Consider the following 16408-nt stretch of genomic DNA (forward strand, 5'->3'; position numbering starts at 1 on the left):
GAAAATTGTCATTTTTTCTTGCAATAAAGATATTTAATTTACATTTCATCAGCTTCAATATCAAAGCTTCTTTTCCGGAAATCTGGTCAGTTTCTGAACACACCCAACACAGCACGCCGTAGCCAGCTGTTTCGAACACTCCCCTCTCCGTGGGATCAATATGTCTTTTTAGTTTATATCCTTTCGAAACAGGGCCGAAATTCGCTAAATTAATATGACTACGGTTTCCAAGGCCGCAATTGGCATCGCTGCGGGTGTCTGCGGCACCTTGATCCTGGGATACTGTTTGTACTTCGACCGGCAGAGGAGGAGTGATCCCAATTTCAAGAAGAAGTTGCGCGAACGTGAGTAACTCCATAACCTCTTCATAGTACTTTAAACTCTAAATTAATATTTAGGCGTCCATTTGTAGAGCTTTAATTTTAGTCTCTATTGTTCTTGGACGCACTCACCGTCGAAATAACTCTGTTGCTTCGGTTGTCGCTGGTTTAATAGCAAGCCACTTCGATGTTGCAAACCTAGTTTCCAGGCATGAAGGCATGCTATGAACCTTAAAAAAAATCATGTGTTACTTTACAGTATAGTTTCAATCACAAGTACCCCTTTCCTGGGTTCTTTCGTTTTTGTTATCATTCACTCATTTACTGATGTGTCGATATGTTTTGTTGAGCTGTAAGAAGGAAAACAAAGAGTGCTGATTATCACTTCTTGTGTAGTATTTGTATAGTGATTGTGTCCAGTGGTACGACTCCTCTCAGTGAGATAAAGAAGCCTTCGTCTGATGCATGATTCATTTTGTTGTAGGTCGCAAGGCCAAGAAGGATGCCAACAAGAGGGGTGCATCAAAATTCCCAAATCTGAAAGATCATGAAGCTGTCCAGAAGTTCTTCCTACAAGAGGTAATGAAACTACACAACTATCTTTCATTCATTTTATTCTTTTCCAAGTGATCTTCTATTAATTTTATTTTCTAAATTTCTTTTTCAGATTCAATTGGGAGAAATGATGCTGGCCAGTGGAGAAATTGATGAGGGAGTTGAGCATTTGTCCAATGCCGTAACAGTTTGTGGTCAACCCCAGCAGCTTCTGTCTGTCCTGCAGCAGACATTACCACCTCAAGTTTTCAACCTCCTTCTTCAAAGACTTCCTGCTTTGGGACAGGTTTGTACCTAAAATATTAAATTTGTTGACTGTCAAGGCTTTCTTTCTGTGTGTGTGTTTGTATGTCAATTTTTATTTAATTAATTGTGATTTTTTTTTTCAGAGGTTAATGAGTCATGAAATGGGAAAAGGATTAGAGGATGAGGATGTTGAATAAGTTTCTTCTGTAGAAATGTGGACAGTAGTTTGCGAGTTCCTTTTGTTGGTGAAAGGGCAAGTGATCAAGCTCAGATTAGTGGAGAAGTTGTAATTTAACTATTGCAGCAGTTATTATTAAAATGTTGCCCCAAATACCCTGAAAAGCCTTATGTTTGTATACTATGTATCTTTGTTACCATTGTCTTGATGTACTGCCACAAACTTTTGATCCCATTTTCCCTTGTCATTTGTCCTTCCACCCCCTAGTAAACCAAAACTTAGATTACATCTGTGACAGTGACTTCTTATAGAATAAACACGTTTTTTCATAATTTTTTTTCATTTTGGTAGTTGTTTTTTCTTCTTTTTTTTTAACTTTTATAGTGTAGAGACTCTCAATTTGTTCCCCATTAAGTAGTAATGATCAGACATCCATTCCAAATTAGGTGTGTGTAGTTTCTGATGCGTATAATTTTCATGTTAAGCAAACTATTCTCATTGATGTTAATGTCTTATGTTTGGCCGAGGCAAGTAAGTAATTTCCACTCTGATTTTCTTACAATTTCCTTAGTCCTTCAATAACTTAACACACTTGGTTTTTGTTAATTCATGTCTTTGATCACAACTTATCTTTTTTACATGTGGACCTTGCCTTGCTCAATTAAGTTGAAAAGGAATGGAAATGCACAGCAACAGAAATAATCCAGTTTCATTTCTGTTGTAAAATAAAAAATTCTTTCTTATAGCATGTTTTTTTCTGAATGGCTATCACTGTTAACTTGCAGTTCCTGCTATGGCAGATGGTCCATAATTCATCCTCTGATAAACACATGTGCATGTGTGTGTGAGAGTATGAATGTACCAAGTTTCTGCATTTAGGCATTGGCATTACTTGAAGTTGTTATGAATGGCATGCAAAGTCAGTGAAAGAATTTGCTAATGAGATCAATGCAAACCTTACCATGCACTGTTGTGTCTCCACCTGTCTGGTTGTTTGTTGTTATGTACATAACAAATTTTATGTGAGATATCGAAGTATTTTTTAATCATATTTTGTGAACTCAAATTTGAATTGTACTGCACATTGTCAAAGGTCATTTCTCACTAAACATGTCAATGTTTATTTTCAAAGATGTTGGGTATCACTCTTCTGATATATAAAAAATGAGAGGAGTGTTTACTCTTATCTTTGAGTATGAAAGAGTCCTTAAAAATTTGGCAATATTGGCACAGCATGCATAAATTTAGGAAACATTAGTATTCTTCTCTAATATTGTGGTCAGATGTGTTAAGGAATACTACAGAGTAGAAGTTCCACTGAAGGAATGTAGTTGAGAGATAAAAATAAGTTTATTTTTTCTTCTCTGACAGTGGCTAGTTTTAACAATATAACAGTCAACAAACTCCCTAAGGGGAATAAAATTCTAAATCAATAAATAATGTTTCTTTTATTTTGATCACCTATCTATTCCACGTGCTAATGCTAACACAAAATACATCCAAAGACCATTGTAAGTTGAGCAGTGTAGGATGAAAGTGACGCTGTATTCATGAGAAAGGCTCCTTCACATTCACAATTCCTTCACTCAATGTAAATGTGCTGCAAACTTAAGTCAAGGGCCCTGATAAAAACCTGCTGATAATGAAGCAACAGGCATCATCAAGCAACATCATCAATCTCAAAATTCTACTAAGACTGGATAGCTAGCACACATCAAGGGGCTCAAGTTATGAATAGCTGAGGTCTTCAGATGATACAGATGAAAACATGACAAAAATGCTGTCACAGTATGACGAATGGTGTTAAAGAGAACAAACAATCTTCTCTAGACCAGCTAGGAAAATATGAAGTTTTAGGAGAATTGATGCTTCCTACTACAAGAATAACTTGGCAGCAAATTGTTAAGTAACATTTTTTTTCAGTCTCAAGCACCAATAAGTAAATGTATCAAAAAACAATAGCACATTCATTCATACAAAATGGTTTGTCAAAAACTACACACCAATAAGCTGATTGAGCAGTTTATCACAGCTAGCCCTAAAATGTAATGGTCTTTGCCTCCATGGCAGTCAAGTATGGTCTTTAATTGTAACTAAAATGCACAAAAAGATGCATGGATCTAATGTGATAACAATTAAACAACAAAATTAATTCTTTCAAAACTTAAGAACATGGAAGAGATTCAGATTTCCACTTGTGGAAAACAAAAGATAAAATAAATTGTACTAGTTGATCAGGCTTGATTACAGTCATGAGGGCTCGTTTGCTTTCCTTGCCTCTTCCATTATTGATGAGGCTCCCTCACTAATAAGAGCACTTGCCAAGTCCTGTCCAAGCTTGAATGCTGCTCTGTAATGCTCTATGTCTGATGCTGGGCTGACAATACCACAAAATGTTGTCTGCTGAGATGGTGCAGATTTCTTCCTGCAAAAGAAACAAAAAAGGCAAACTTGTAAGATGCATACATAATTTAGTCCCACATGTACTGTCAGCATGACATTGTGACATGAGCTAACCTTGGTGGCTCTTCTGAACTTTTTTCTAAATTACAGCTAAGTTTCTTAGTCAACTTCTGGTCGCCATCCAGACTCCACACACCACCCTCAAGAACCAAGGTTTTTCCTTCATTACATATCTCAGAGACCACTCCAACAGGTGCTGAACATCCTCCACCCAAAGAACACAAGAAGCTCCTTTCTGCCACCACTTGAAGAGCAGTTTCTCGATGGTGTAATACAGAGAGCAATTGCACAGTCTTCAAGTCATCACCAACGCACTCAACAGCTAAAGCTCCTTGTCCAACAGCATACATCATTTCAGACCCATGTAGAACCTTGTCAAAATCAAAAGGTTTTAATGAACAATTTGAAACACTGCATTGTAAAAGTGATAATGTTGAGTAAAATGATTAAACCTACCTTAGTTATTCTCGGGTTCCAGCCCATACGATTAAGCCCTGCCACAGCTAAAATGATAGCTGAGAATTCATTTTTCTCATCCAGTTTCCGAAGCCGAGTATTAACATTCCCTCGAATACTTTGAACATCAAGATGCGGGAATTTAGAAAGCAGCTGTGCTTTTCGTCGAAGAGAGCTTGTGCCTGCAATAGTCATAGTTCAGTTAACTTCGGGATTGAATCGTATGAAAATTAATGTTAGTAAGGTGTAGTTTACCTATAACACTAGATGCAGGTAAACTGTCTAAGTCGTTGTTTTCTAAATCCTTGTGCATGACCAACGCATCTCTGGGATCTTCTCGTCTAGAACAAGCATTGCAAACATGAGAATCCTTAACATCTATTGAATGTGAGACTGATTTTTTCAACAGAATTAGAGAAACTCTCTTGAATGTATTAAATGAAAGCTTACTCTAAAACTGCACCAATGACAAGGCCTTCAGGAAGAGTCGTAGGGAGGTCTTTGAGAGAATGTACCACAAACTGAACATCTCCAGCCTCCAAAGCAGTCTCAAGTTCCTTGGTAAATAAGCTCTTTTCACCAATCTTTGGTAATGCTTTGTCAAGAATTTTGTCACCAGTTGTGGACATAGAAACTAAAAACACAAAATAAATAATCATTCAGTATTGAAAAGCAAGTAAAACATCTTCAATAGAAAAACTGTACAGCACCGCAGTCCTCTACAATGTAGCCTCTCACCCAAATCGAACGATTTTTCAGGATAGTGTTTTTCCATGAGACCTATGACATGGTTCGTCTGCACCAAAGCAAGCTGTAAAACAAACAACAACAATGAGATATAGAATATAAACACACGTGGCACACGTAACCTTCACCGGGCTTATGATCTTGCACTTCAACGCACCTGGCTGTTGCGGGATCCCACCACAATTTTGCTGATCTGGGCGTCTGCTGGGGCCGGAGGGCTTGTGTCCGTCATGTTGCTGCTTGTTGCCGGTGTTAAGAGTCCTTACAAGACGAGGCACATTTCGATAAACGACACTATGAACAAAATATTTACATATGATTTGTCATCACGGTTCGATCGTCCTCGCCTTCGTCTGCTTGCTCGGACACCCCAACCCTCCCCCCCCCCCTCTCCTCTCCAACCACTTCCGTGACCCGCTTTCGAATCGATGGCCGGCACGCCGGCAAGTTTCTCTTATCTCTTATCAAAACCTCCATGTCATTCCCCTCAGGTTTTACGCGAGCCAGAGTAATTAGGAAGATAATCAACATAACTGCTGAGACAATCTACTGACTGAGAAAAGATTGATAAAAGAATACTTGGGAAAGGATGGTGCATAGTGAGTTGTGTGAGTGAGAATAGAAGAAAGCTCTGGAAAACTTTTAAAAAATTATAAAAAATTGAGCATACCGTAGTTTAACAAGATTATAGAATTTATTGAACAATGAAAGAACAGGGGTATGAAATATAATTTTCCTGTCCAAGGAAATGGGTAACACTTGATAATCAGTTAAAACATTTCATAAGTGAGATTAATACATCAACAGGACTTCATTAACTTGTAGTAATTTCACGCATTTGACGAACTGCTGCAACAAGCTTGGGTTGGCATCCAGAACTTTGAGACTGATATTCGTCCGCAGGAATTCGTAGTAAATTGGATAATTGAGAAAGCTGATCAGAAAGACCCAGGCCCAAGTCCTCAAGTACATTCCCGAGGTAATCTGTAAAAAAATAAAATGGAATATGTTTAAAAAAGTAAAAAAATAGAACCCCAAAAGCGTAGCCTAATTACTTCCAATATGAAATAAATACCTATGTCTGTAGCTAACTGTTTGCAAGCACTTGATGTGAGCTGGGAAATGCCTAAAATGCGGTCACAATATGTGAGACATGTGGTGCGAGCAACTCCAGCCAGTAGTAAATCTGCACTTCCCCCAGCTTCCTCGGAAACAGCAACACTTAGTGCCAGAGTAAGGGCTGGATTGTCACGCAAAAGAAAAGGCTCCAGATGTTGAGGTAAGGTCATCAGATATTGACCAATCTTTAAAGCAAATACAAAATCAATACAGTAATAAACATTTTGTCACAATTTTCACAGTCTTGTAACAAAAGAAAAATTTTATAATAACAATAATAATAAAATACATTTGCTTCACACCTGAGTTATATATTCTTGTGGAGCAAAACTGTAATCAGGCAGGTCTAGAGTTAACGTGACTGGTGATTTTGCAACAGATGCACACCAAGCAGGAGCACTTTGAACAAGATTCAACTGCACTGTTATTGGAGCAAGAATAACTGCAAATGTTGTGCGATGCACATCTCCACAAAGTTTTTCAATTGCACCTAAAACTGATTTTAAAACATACTCTTCTTGACCTGGAAACCAACCAGAAATGTAACTGTATCAAAAACACAAACATCATCAATTTTGTTAAAAATAATAAAACAGCAAAATCTTAAGTAATCACCTTCTTGGAATGATTTCAAAAGAAGATCAAACTCCTTACGGCCAGTTTCATCTAAAAGTAACAGCCTAAAATTTGTAAAGGGGCTAGATTTTTCATCTGGTAATGTTTTAGTGGAGTTAAGAAGGCTTTGCAATAGTTCTTTGTCCAGATGGCGAACTTCACTTAGTAACTGGCCTAGATAGAGATTGTGCATGAGTAATGGAACAAAGGCAACAAGTTAAAGTTTCATAATTGTATCCTTAGGTATCCTTACCTACACCCTGTAGAAGAGAAAGGCACATTTGGAACATGTTCCAATCTTCACCATTTCCCTTTTGTTTATCGAGTCTTTTTAGAGCAGTTTGGAACTGCTCTAAATAATTATTGAAGTATGACTGTAAGAAATAAATTTTTCATTTAAATGAATGCACTTAAAACAAAATTATTACAGATCAAATATTTTTCACACATTGAAATCACAGTTACCTTGATAGCCTTGAGTAATCCAATAAATGCACACCCATGACTGAGCTGAAAGCAGCGCTTCTGGGCATCAGTCATAGTTCCCACTGCACTTGTCACCGACAAACCCAATGATTGTACCGTTTCTGCAAGGTCCTCTTGAGGCACAATATTTGAGGACATTTGCTTCTTTAGGTTTTCTGATTCCAGTTTTGAATATTGTTTTACATATGGGATCCAAGTGTGATACACAGACCGAGCAAGCGTGAGTATTTTCTCATCAGGCACTGAGTATTTTCCTGAGATACCGGTAGGGAAATGTCAATAAATAATAAATACATTTCTTTTTTTAAACCAGAGATTCTGATAAATTGAGTGACATAATTCACCTTGACTGGATGATTCAATGGTAGCCTGGAGGTTTGCCACAAATTGCTGAGTGCACTGACTCAATTCTAAAAGTAAAGAAAGTGGATCTGCTTCCTCCTTTAGTGGACCATCAAAACAGCTATTGAGGCTTGGCTCCAAGGAAGCAAGAGTATCCGAAAATAAATCAACCAATATCGATGGGGGAGGGATGGATGTAAAAACTTGGCTGCACCATTTTACCTGCAACGTGATATCAATAACAGGAAAATAAAATCTGGCATGAAGTATGAAGAAACAGCAGCCTTTGCTGGTTCAACTCGGTAACCAACCTGATCATTCCAGGCAGCCAAGAACATTTCATAGCACGATTTTAATAGATGAACTACTCCTTCATCCTGTTCAATATCAACAATGGTCCTCCACTGCTGGAGAAGAATTCCCTTTTGACATTTATGGTAGTATTTGAGAAGTTGAGACAAGCGATCCATATTAACAAAAATACGAACATAAACACGGGACTGATCTGCAGAAATCATAGAACGCAATACTCATGAACCTTGTTGGATCAGCGCTTAAAATTCTACATTGTTCAATCTCGTAACACACAAACCTATGGAGCCAGATGTAAAAGCTTGAACAAGACGAGGGCTTGCAATTGCCTCTAAACGGTTTTTGAGCCCTTCCAACTGCAATCGTCGTTCTTCATAGTCAGGCACACTTGTCAAGGCCCCCAACGATTGCTGCATTTTGGTTAGTCTTGACGACATACTTTCAATATCTCCCGATTCAAATACCTGATACATTAATACCAATTATAATTTTCCAATGAGTTATTGGTTCAGAACATGTATGACAAAAAATACCTCTTCAAGATCAGCAGCCAATAAAGACCAATTGTCTGCTTCATGCAATGCTTGCTTTGCTTTTTGGAGCCGTGTTTTTAATTGGTCTATGTGCTCCAGTGTTGCTAGTGACTCCCCAGTGTCACTCTGAACTTTAGACATTTCTTCTCGGACCGTTTTCATTTTCTCTCGGAGCATTAATGCTTCCTGTTGAAGAATATCAGTATCACGCATCACGCGCGGTAAACTTTGTAGAACCTGCAAAAAGAGTACTCATCAATGAAATAGCTCATTTCATGTTTCAATGCGATAGTGGATGCTTACCTGCTGGCTAGTTTCCTCTAATGAACTGTTCACTTGTTGAACGTAGAGTTGTAGTTTCATAACCAGAGATGATGCAAATACCTGCAAAGAAAAAGAAAATATTGAAACATATTTTTGAATCCAATGAAAGAAAGGAGACTGGCTCACATGATACCAAACCTACTTACATCTCGATTTTCTTTAACTTCAGGTGACCTAAACGTAGTATTTATCCAATCCCTTGCATTGAAATTGTCATCAGAAAATGCTGACATATCCTACATTGCAAAGAAAAGAACACACAATAACAAAAACTAAAGGCAGTCTTATCCCAATAAATAAACAGATACATTTGAATTAACAGAACTAAACTTGAGCCAATGAACAATAACCTTAACTCAACCAAGTATACGTACCATGATGAGAAGATAAAGAGGTAAATTGAACACCAGCAATGCTATTCTATACTGATTTCAGCAAAATAATATCTAAACAGGAAATATAATTGTGCAAATTTACATCATTGTCACCCACAATGACGGTTTCTGTTGACAAACACTGAACTGACACTTGGCAGCCGGACATAAAGAACAAAAACAAAAACAAAAATGCTAGCAGACTACAACGGTGAAATGAGGACCAATCAGGAGCCCGGAAGCAGAACAGTCACCATGAACCCATGAACACGTGTGGTTGTCCGAAAATGTGACTCAAGATATTAGGATATGTCAGGTCGCTGTCGCTCTGCAAAATCGGTGTGCGCATTCGATTGACCGTCAGAACGAAACGGACACGTTTCCGCTCCCACGAACTGCAGCTTCAGTCACCAGAACCAAAATCCCACGTGCCGGCACCGCAGGACCGAAATGGCACGGACCAGGCAGACGAAGCGAGGAAGGAAGAAGCCGAAGCCGACTGCGTCAAGCAATGACAACGACGTTGTCGAGAAATCGGCATCGGCGATAGAGCCTCCGTCCGTCGATCTCCAGCACACTGCTCATGGGCAGGGCCAGCAGGGCCGCCAAGAAGCGAGGGCCAAGGAAGAGCCCTTGGAGTGGGGCCTGTCCCAGGTCAAGGCAGAACCTGTCGATGACACCGACGATGGGGCGTATGGGATGCATCTCGGTGACATTGAGCAGCAGAATCCGGAGCAAGGGTTTCAAGCTAGAATCAAGGCTGAGCCCGAGGAGGATCATGAGCGTGGCAGGGTTCATAAGGAAATAACCGAAGCCGAGCCCCAACACATGCGGGTGAGTAAGCCTCCATTTCCTATGCACCGTAGTGATTGCTGTTGTTTTTTGTTTGTGACAAAATTGGACAAAAGTTCACAGTAAACAACGAGGGGAGGGAGGGAGGGCTTTTTAAATAGCGTCGCTCATAGTCGGGCTCACACTCTATTAGAGTCCTAAAGGCCCAAAGGGGGATCCGCGAACTTGAAAAAAGTTCGATTTTGCTTCTCAACTCGAAGAAAGTGCATGCGTAATTCCTCAATTTTTTTTTGATGTTGGGTCGTTTCTGGGCCTCGTGAAGCCTATGAGCCCTGGTAGCACTTCGAACAAGTCCCATAACCTCCTCACTCTCTATAATAGTTTGAAGACTCCCTTTAATATCGCATGTCGACAGTTTAAACTTTTGAGGCTCATCACGGAATTTTTGAAACCACGCCGGAAGCGGAAAAAGCACGGCGGACATTTTTTTCGTCCCCACGCTTTTTTTTGATTTGGTCGTCTGCTTGAGGCATCTTGAGATCAAGGGGTTGACGGCGCTTGGAAAAGGCCAAAAACTCCTCATTTCTCTAAAATAGGCAACTGAACAGTTATGAACGGCAGATGCAAATGTTTAGACGTTTTCAGGCTCTCTAGACAAACTTAAAACGCAAGCCGGAAACGGGAAACGCATGGGGGAATTTTTGGGCGTCAATGAGCCCCAAAAACGGTCAGAAGTCAAAACGCGGGTTTGCGGATCTCCCCTTTAGGGGCCCTTTTGGACTCTACACTCTATTGAGAGCGTACGTAAATTTTTCATAACACGGATCAGCTAGCCTCGCCTCACTTGGGCTCGACGGATCGACGTCCGGTTACGTCCGGTCCGGTGGTGTGGTGTGTGGTGTGGTGGTGGTGGTGATCGTTCGTTTCGTTTCGGCGTGGCAGTGAGAAGATTGGGGCTCTTTGACGTGGACAAGTTTGCTCTTTAGTAAGCAAATTTTGTCCCGCTTTCCCCACAATGGGAGCATCAGAGGTATGTACTTGCACTGTGAATTGCGGCGTCGCTAACAAATCCCCTATTTTGTTTACTTTGCGTGTGGGTTATCCAGTGCCTATGCAAAGAGTTGCGCGAAGGGGCGAGCTGACTAGCCATTATTACTGCCATGGTTTTAGAGATGTCTTCCTTTAACTTTTCTTAACCATTTTCTGGCCTTTGCCTTATTTGACTGTCGACGATTCCTTTTTTTTTAAATTTAGTGAGTTAGGTTCATGGTTTTTCACCGAACATGTGTGTGTGTGCCTATTGGCCTAGCCTAGCCGGTATTCACCATTTGCTTCGCTACGACGCAAAATTTTAATTTGTTTTGTTCGTCCATTCCTATTATTCGCTATACATCCTGTAGCAAGACCCGTTTCTTTTCGACAAAAGTGTGTGTCTAATGCGTTTTTCTTGGAGATGGCCTGCATTTTTCTTGTCAAGAGCATAGGCTGACATGTTGTTCTTGGTTTGGTGCGATAATTTATATATGATAAGGCTGGCTGAGTCGGCCCATACAGTATGATTCATACCATATCTACCAAGAGTATTATCAGGAACAACTCTAATTTATCATTAATAAAGAGTATTCAATTTTTTAAAATGTGAGGTTATAGGTATACATCTCGCTGAAGGTCCACCAATAACATGGTGGAGGGAGTCCAATAATGATGGGGAGTAGCTATCTCCATCTCCTCTGTTCACTCGCTTCACACAAAGCCTTCTCTTTTAATCTCTTACTCTTCTCACTTTAGACTACACTTGAGAGTGCTGTTGGCCACATTTGAAAAAGGCATAGTGTTGTAAACTTAAAAGCAAAACTGACATGGTGTTTTTCTGTTCTTTCCAGGAGGGAAAGTCTGAGCCTGAACAGCTGCGTAAGCTGTTCATTGGAGGATTGGACTACCGCACTACCGATGAATCTATGAAAGAATATTTTGAACAATGGGGCGAGGTTGTAGATGTTGTTGTTATGAAGGATCCGAAAACGCGAAGGTTAGCATCTTCACAGGAGTTACTCAGTTTCTTAATAGCCTCCAAGTACTATCTTAACAAAGTCTTCTTGCCCCTTTTTCTCTCTAGATCCCGTGGATTTGGCTTTATTACATATGCACAAGCTCATATGGTTGATGCAGCAATGCATGCAAGACCTCATAAAATTGATGGACGAGAAGTTGAATCAAAACGAGCTGTGCCACGAGAGGTTTGTCATCAATTTCAATGCTTCCCTTGCAGAGGACTTGGCCCAAGCTAAATGTGTCACCAACCGGCCTCTGTCTGCTGAAGAGACTGTCTGCCAAGTCCGGGAATATTCTTTTTCTTCTTTTACCCGGGCCAAGTCCTCTATTTCTCCATGCATTTTCATACATTTCTCATTTACATATTTAACTCTTTGCAGGACATTGGCAGGCCAGAGGCTGGTGCCACTGTGAAGAAATTGTTTGTGGGCGGAGTCAAAGATGCTCACACAGAAGATAACCTCCGCAGTTACTTCAGTCAGTTTGGTAATGTTCAGCAAGTTAGCATCGTCCTCGACAAAGAAACCGGCAAGAAACGAGGCTTTGGCTTTGTTGAGTATGACGACCATGATGCAGTCGACAAATGTGTACTCCACAAGAATCACACTGTCTGTGGACACACGGTGGACGTGAAGAAAGCCATCAGCAGGGCGGAACTGCAGTCGGGAGGCGGCCCTAGGGGAGGCGGTGGCGGAGGCGGAGGCCGCGGGGGTGGTGGCGGCGGCGGCTCTGGCTCTGGCTGGGGAAACACTGACAGCTGGGGAGGCCGGGGAGGCGGCGGTGGCGGCGGCGGCAACAGCTGGGGTGAGTACTCTTTGGTTCTTCAGGATCTACCATGAATGTCCTTGCGCGAGTTCTCACCTGACATTAAAATATAATTTCATTTCAGGCAACCAGGGTGGCTATGGAGGGGGCCCATGGGACAACCAGTCAGGTGGATGGGGCAGCCAGGGTGGTAACCAGAGTTGGGGCGGTGGCATGTCAGGAGGTGGCGGCGGTGGCTATGGAGGGGGTAAGTTAGAAGTCTTTATTTTCCGGATGTGCAAGTTTGTTAAATTTGCTAGTTGTTTTTCATTCATGCTTATTTGCTTATAGGAGGATATGACAACTATCAACAGAGCTATGGCGGTGGTCCAGTAAGGAACAACTACGGTTCCTCCAACCGCAGTCAACCCTACGGCGGTGGTGGTGGCGGCGGAGGTGGCAGCGGAGGTGGAGGTAAGTGTATTTCAGTTTCAAATTGTTTGTTTTTCTCATGGTTTGTGGTGCGAATGTTCTACAATGATTCTGGACGTCTGCAGGCTATGGCGGCGGTTCTGGCGGAGGATATGGCGGTGGACGTCGCTACTAGTGGCTGCTTCTTTGGTAAGTAATTTTTGAAGTGATGTGTGTGAACTGATGTTGAATTCTGTTAGTGGATGGCAAGTAAGGTACTTGGTGGCAAACCAGATTGAAGGATTTAATTTATTTTTAGCTTGCATGTTGGGTTGGACAGTGGTCACTTTTGTTTTTTCTCAGTAAACTTTGGTGGCTTGGAGGGCTCAGTGTGGCATTCTTGACAATGCTAAAGTTAGTGGGTTGTTTTTGTACTCATTCTTTTGATTTGTTCTTCTGTAGACTTATTTCCACACTTTTGGCAGTATGCTCAGGCTAGTGCAGATGTAGAATTTTCTATATAAACCTAGCATCTTTGATGAATTTTCTTAAGAAACAATAATTCTTGCAAAGTTAACATTCAGCTTGGCACTTTCTCTAGAATTCTTTGTTCTCTTTTCCTGTCTGTGATGCATAATGACTTGGGAATCTGTTTCATTCTGTATAATTTTCAGCCTGTAGTTATCAACTCTCATGCTGGGAGTTGCATTTACAGGGTGGTGAGCATTTTAGTTATTCCTTCCTCTCAACCTGGAAATGTTAATGCTTATGGTGCATGCCATGTGTCATTTGCCGCAAACCTGCTTAATTTCACACCTTTTCCTGCACATAACATTTTGAACAGTTAAATGTGTTGTGTTTTATCTGTCTATCTTTGCAGTAAAGTTTTCAGCTTGAATGCTGTAGTATTTAGACTTCAACATTTATTTCAACAAGTTTAAGTTTGATTTCAAATTTTTTGTTTGTAGGGTTGTACAGACTATTTCTATTTTTGTCATTAACAATTTAAAAGCCCAGCAGAAAGTAAATTCACTAGTTGCAAATTCTGGTCTTTGGACAGGCTTCCATAAATCACATCCCAGGGAGCACGTTTTGTAATTTTACTTGTAGAGTGAAAGGCAATTGTCAGGTGGGACAATTACACAAAACAGCTGCATTTCCATGAGTTTTCCTCTAATTGGGCTACTTTCTTCTACTTTCATACTAGTACTATAAATTGATCATTATCACTGATCACTTGATTTAAGAACATCTTCCTGAATGAAAATTACAACTTGCATATTAGCTCTTAGTAGTGAATCTTTCTAGTGAATCTTACTTAGGACTTGTTCTCATTTTTAGATTAAGGTAACTTTTGCACTCAGCCTGAGTTCTCAGACTTTTCAGTACAGTTTCTCCAAATTGAACTATACCACAAATTTTTCTTATCAATAGGGGCCATTACAGACAGTTTGGAGAGCACCATTTGTTGCTAAAACTAAATTGTGTTTCCTACTGCTCCTCACGTGTGGCTTGATTTAACTGCCCTTTAGGTAGCTGCTCACTGTACTGAAACATGCTTTATTGCATTAGCGTGTACCTATACAAGCCATAATGTAATAAATGCGAGAGGCAAGAGACTGAGTGGCTGATCGCCATGTTGTAATTTTTCCAACTAGACTGTAGGTGTGACTAATATATGTTTGCGTTTGCTGCCATAGGTAGTTCATGGAGTCAGGCAGGCAGGCAGGTTAGGCAGTTAGAAGACAGCCTAAAGCTCAATAAGCCACACAACAGCCCAGGAGCAGGAGCAGAACAGGACGTTTCCATCTGAGCGTATAGTTTGAAGGATTTTGTGCGATGAGACTGTCTCACTACTCTCGCTCGTTTATTGTTCATCTAAGGAAAGATTTTCCCCATTTAAAAAAAAAAGATACCTTAGACTCAGCTGCATGATGTGCCTTGTTGGTTTGTCTACACTGTTGAGGTTTTACATGCTGTGTGAATGCGATAAAGCTAGTTATTTTGATACTTATGTTTGGCTGATGAGGGTCAACCGGTGTAACAGATTGATAGTACCCATGACTCCCTTTGCAGGAAATTTGCAGTAGTGTGAATATGACATCTCAGCTGTGCTTGGTCCACCCATGATTGTTGATGTCAAATTAACACTATTGTTTGATTTCTGTCAAAGACTATCAGCATTTTGCACTGGTTGTTAAGGAGTTGATCAGTGTGGCCATCACATTCTGCAGATAAAATTTTAGAGGTTGGTTGTTTAGTTAGATATTTTGTTCAATACAAAACTTCTGTTGAATACATGTAATTTAGAACATAGTTTTGTTTATGGTTATTAAGCAGACTGATTAATGTTGACCTCGAGCCTTATACTTTAACAAAATTGAGGGTGAGTGTTATTTTTCTGTATCAGGTAGTTATTGGTATGGTAGATATTAGCCGGATCTACTAAAAGTTTATTTTCAGATAATTTTTCCTGCCACTCAACATGTCACTTCATTCAGTCATCATTAATTTGCAGAGTTCCATTATTTTCTCAAGTACCTTGTGTGGTGCAGGAGGTGAATGCTTGATAGTGTGCGTGTGTGAGTGCAAGTCTTGTGTTTGTGTGTTGCACGATAAAGTTTTAATTATTCAGAGTGCAAATCTTGCCGCAAGAATTTTAAGTGCACAGATCTGTACGAGTTGACTGCATGGTGACTACGTATGAGCGAAATGTGGACCATGTTATATTTAGGCTGATAGATGTTGCAACCCAAAGTCCCAATTTTTTCTCATTTATCTTTAATTTGCATTCGTGAGTTTTATAAGTCTAACTGCATTATGGTCTGATCATAACATGAGGTATCGATCTATTTCCATTGGTAGATAAATTAAAGTATTTAAATCATGGACTTTAGTCATAAGGTTATAGGAGCCTCATAGCAATTTATTTTCATCAATAAGGAAATTCATTCCTTGAATAGGTGTTGCTTATGCTTATTCTTGTGATTGAAGAATTGGGTCCACTGGTTTCCTTGCACTCCAACCAAATTCACCTTGTTCATAGTTACCTGTGCTTTTTTTTCATCACTTATAATAAATGTTTCTACCTATACCAAGGCGTATTTCTCTACTTCATCCCCCATCCCTCGACACTACATGGGCCCGAAAGGTTTTCTGGGAAACCCCACAAATGGTTCAGAACAGGGCGGACACGGACACACATCCAGCGCCACCCCTCCCCTCCCGCGCCGTGCGAGGTGCGTGGTGGTGCGGCGCTCCCTTTCTCGGCACGTGATTGGCCGCCCGTCCTGGAATGACGTCAACCCTGTGGCCGCGGGCCAATCAGAGGGCAGAGTT

The 16408-nt window shown here is 40.5% G+C and overlaps 4 protein-coding genes across 6 annotated transcripts; 2 read left to right on the forward strand and 2 right to left on the reverse strand.

The window, feature by feature from the left end:
• Nucleotides 1–121: 121 nt before the first annotated feature.
• LOC117641746 (mitochondrial import receptor subunit TOM20 homolog) lies at nt 122–2736 on the forward strand. Its single transcript, XM_034379330.1, has 4 exons — nt 122–344; nt 805–899; nt 988–1161; nt 1265–2736. Exons 1-4 carry the CDS (start codon nt 215–217, stop codon nt 1316–1318), a joined length of 453 nt encoding a protein of 150 aa, XP_034235221.1. The 5' UTR covers nt 122–214; the 3' UTR covers nt 1319–2736.
• Nucleotides 2737–3137: 401 nt separating this feature from the next.
• Nucleotides 3138–5350, reverse strand: LOC117641743 (porphobilinogen deaminase). Its single transcript, XM_034379326.1, has 7 exons — nt 5123–5350; nt 4957–5029; nt 4669–4852; nt 4474–4559; nt 4219–4400; nt 3817–4133; nt 3138–3724 (listed from the first exon to the last, which is right to left on the reverse strand). Exons 1-7 carry the CDS (start codon nt 5195–5197, stop codon nt 3550–3552), a joined length of 1092 nt encoding a protein of 363 aa, XP_034235217.1. The 5' UTR covers nt 5198–5350; the 3' UTR covers nt 3138–3549.
• A 286-nt stretch (nt 5351–5636) lies between these two features.
• On the reverse strand, nt 5637–9301 carry LOC117641741 (conserved oligomeric Golgi complex subunit 7). Its single transcript, XM_034379322.1, has 13 exons — nt 9071–9301; nt 8843–8932; nt 8676–8756; nt 8373–8609; nt 8120–8303; nt 7839–8032; nt 7530–7749; nt 7165–7439; nt 6953–7073; nt 6700–6873; nt 6387–6607; nt 6041–6269; nt 5637–5949 (listed from the first exon to the last, which is right to left on the reverse strand). The coding sequence occupies exons 1-13, from the start codon at nt 9071–9073 to the stop codon at nt 5780–5782; spliced, it is 2199 nt and encodes a 732-aa protein (XP_034235213.1). The 5' UTR covers nt 9074–9301; the 3' UTR covers nt 5637–5779.
• A 49-nt stretch (nt 9302–9350) lies between these two features.
• On the forward strand, nt 9351–16163 carry LOC117641742 (heterogeneous nuclear ribonucleoprotein 87F-like). 3 transcript variants are annotated; one of them, XM_034379323.1, is made up of 8 exons: nt 9351–9904; nt 11746–11891; nt 11979–12099; nt 12295–12718; nt 12804–12926; nt 13010–13132; nt 13216–13279; nt 14770–16163. In XM_034379323.1, the coding sequence occupies exons 1-7, from the start codon at nt 9521–9523 to the stop codon at nt 13263–13265; spliced, it is 1371 nt and encodes a 456-aa protein (XP_034235214.1). In that variant the 5' UTR covers nt 9351–9520; the 3' UTR covers nt 13266–13279; nt 14770–16163. The 3 variants fall into 3 exon arrangements, with proteins under 3 accessions (XP_034235214.1, XP_034235215.1, XP_034235216.1); XM_034379324.1 differs by having other exon boundaries at nt 12804–12827; XM_034379325.1 differs by lacking the exon at nt 9351–9904 and adding an exon at nt 10732–10892.
• The last annotated feature ends 245 nt before the right edge of the window (nt 16164–16408 follow it).

The sequence above is a fragment of the Thrips palmi genome, unplaced genomic scaffold (genome assembly GCF_012932325.1).
Source record: "Thrips palmi isolate BJ-2018 unplaced genomic scaffold, TpBJ-2018v1 HiC_scaffold_15, whole genome shotgun sequence".
Taxonomy (NCBI): domain Eukaryota; kingdom Metazoa; phylum Arthropoda; class Insecta; order Thysanoptera; family Thripidae; genus Thrips; species Thrips palmi.

Bases quoted from the DNA above. Each gene is read 5' to 3' on its own strand.
- LOC117641742 (XM_034379323.1), top strand. From the start codon at position 9,521: ATGGCACGGACCAGGCAGACGAAGCGAGGAAGGAAGAAGCCGAAGCCG. The intron at 11,892-11,978 runs GTTAGCATCTTC...TTTTCTCTCTAG, and splicing joins AAGGATCCGAAAACGCGAAG to ATCCCGTGGATTTGGCTTTA. The intron at 12,100-12,294 runs GTTTGTCATCAA...AACTCTTTGCAG, and splicing joins AACGAGCTGTGCCACGAGAG to GACATTGGCAGGCCAGAGGC.
- LOC117641743 (XM_034379326.1), bottom strand. From the start codon at position 5,197: ATGACGGACACAAGCCCTCCGGCCCCAGCAGACGCCCAGATCAGCAAA. The intron at 4,560-4,668 runs GTAAGCTTTCAT...TGCTTGTTCTAG, and splicing joins GTCATTGGTGCAGTTTTAGA to ACGAGAAGATCCCAGAGATG. The intron at 4,134-4,218 runs GTAGGTTTAATC...GATTTTGACAAG, and splicing joins GGAACCCGAGAATAACTAAG to GTTCTACATGGGTCTGAAAT.
- LOC117641741 (XM_034379322.1), bottom strand. The intron at 7,074-7,164 runs GTAACTGTGATT...TATTTCTTACAG, and splicing joins GATTACTCAAGGCTATCAAG to TCATACTTCAATAATTATTT. The intron at 5,950-6,040 runs GTATTTATTTCA...ATTTTTTTACAG, and splicing joins ACAGTTAGCTACAGACATAG to ATTACCTCGGGAATGTACTT.
- LOC117641746 (XM_034379330.1), top strand. From the start codon at position 215: ATGACTACGGTTTCCAAGGCCGCAATTGGCATCGCTGCGGGTGTCTGC. The intron at 900-987 runs GTAATGAAACTA...TTTCTTTTTCAG, and splicing joins AGAAGTTCTTCCTACAAGAG to ATTCAATTGGGAGAAATGAT. The intron at 1,162-1,264 runs GTTTGTACCTAA...TTTTTTTTTCAG, and splicing joins GACTTCCTGCTTTGGGACAG to AGGTTAATGAGTCATGAAAT.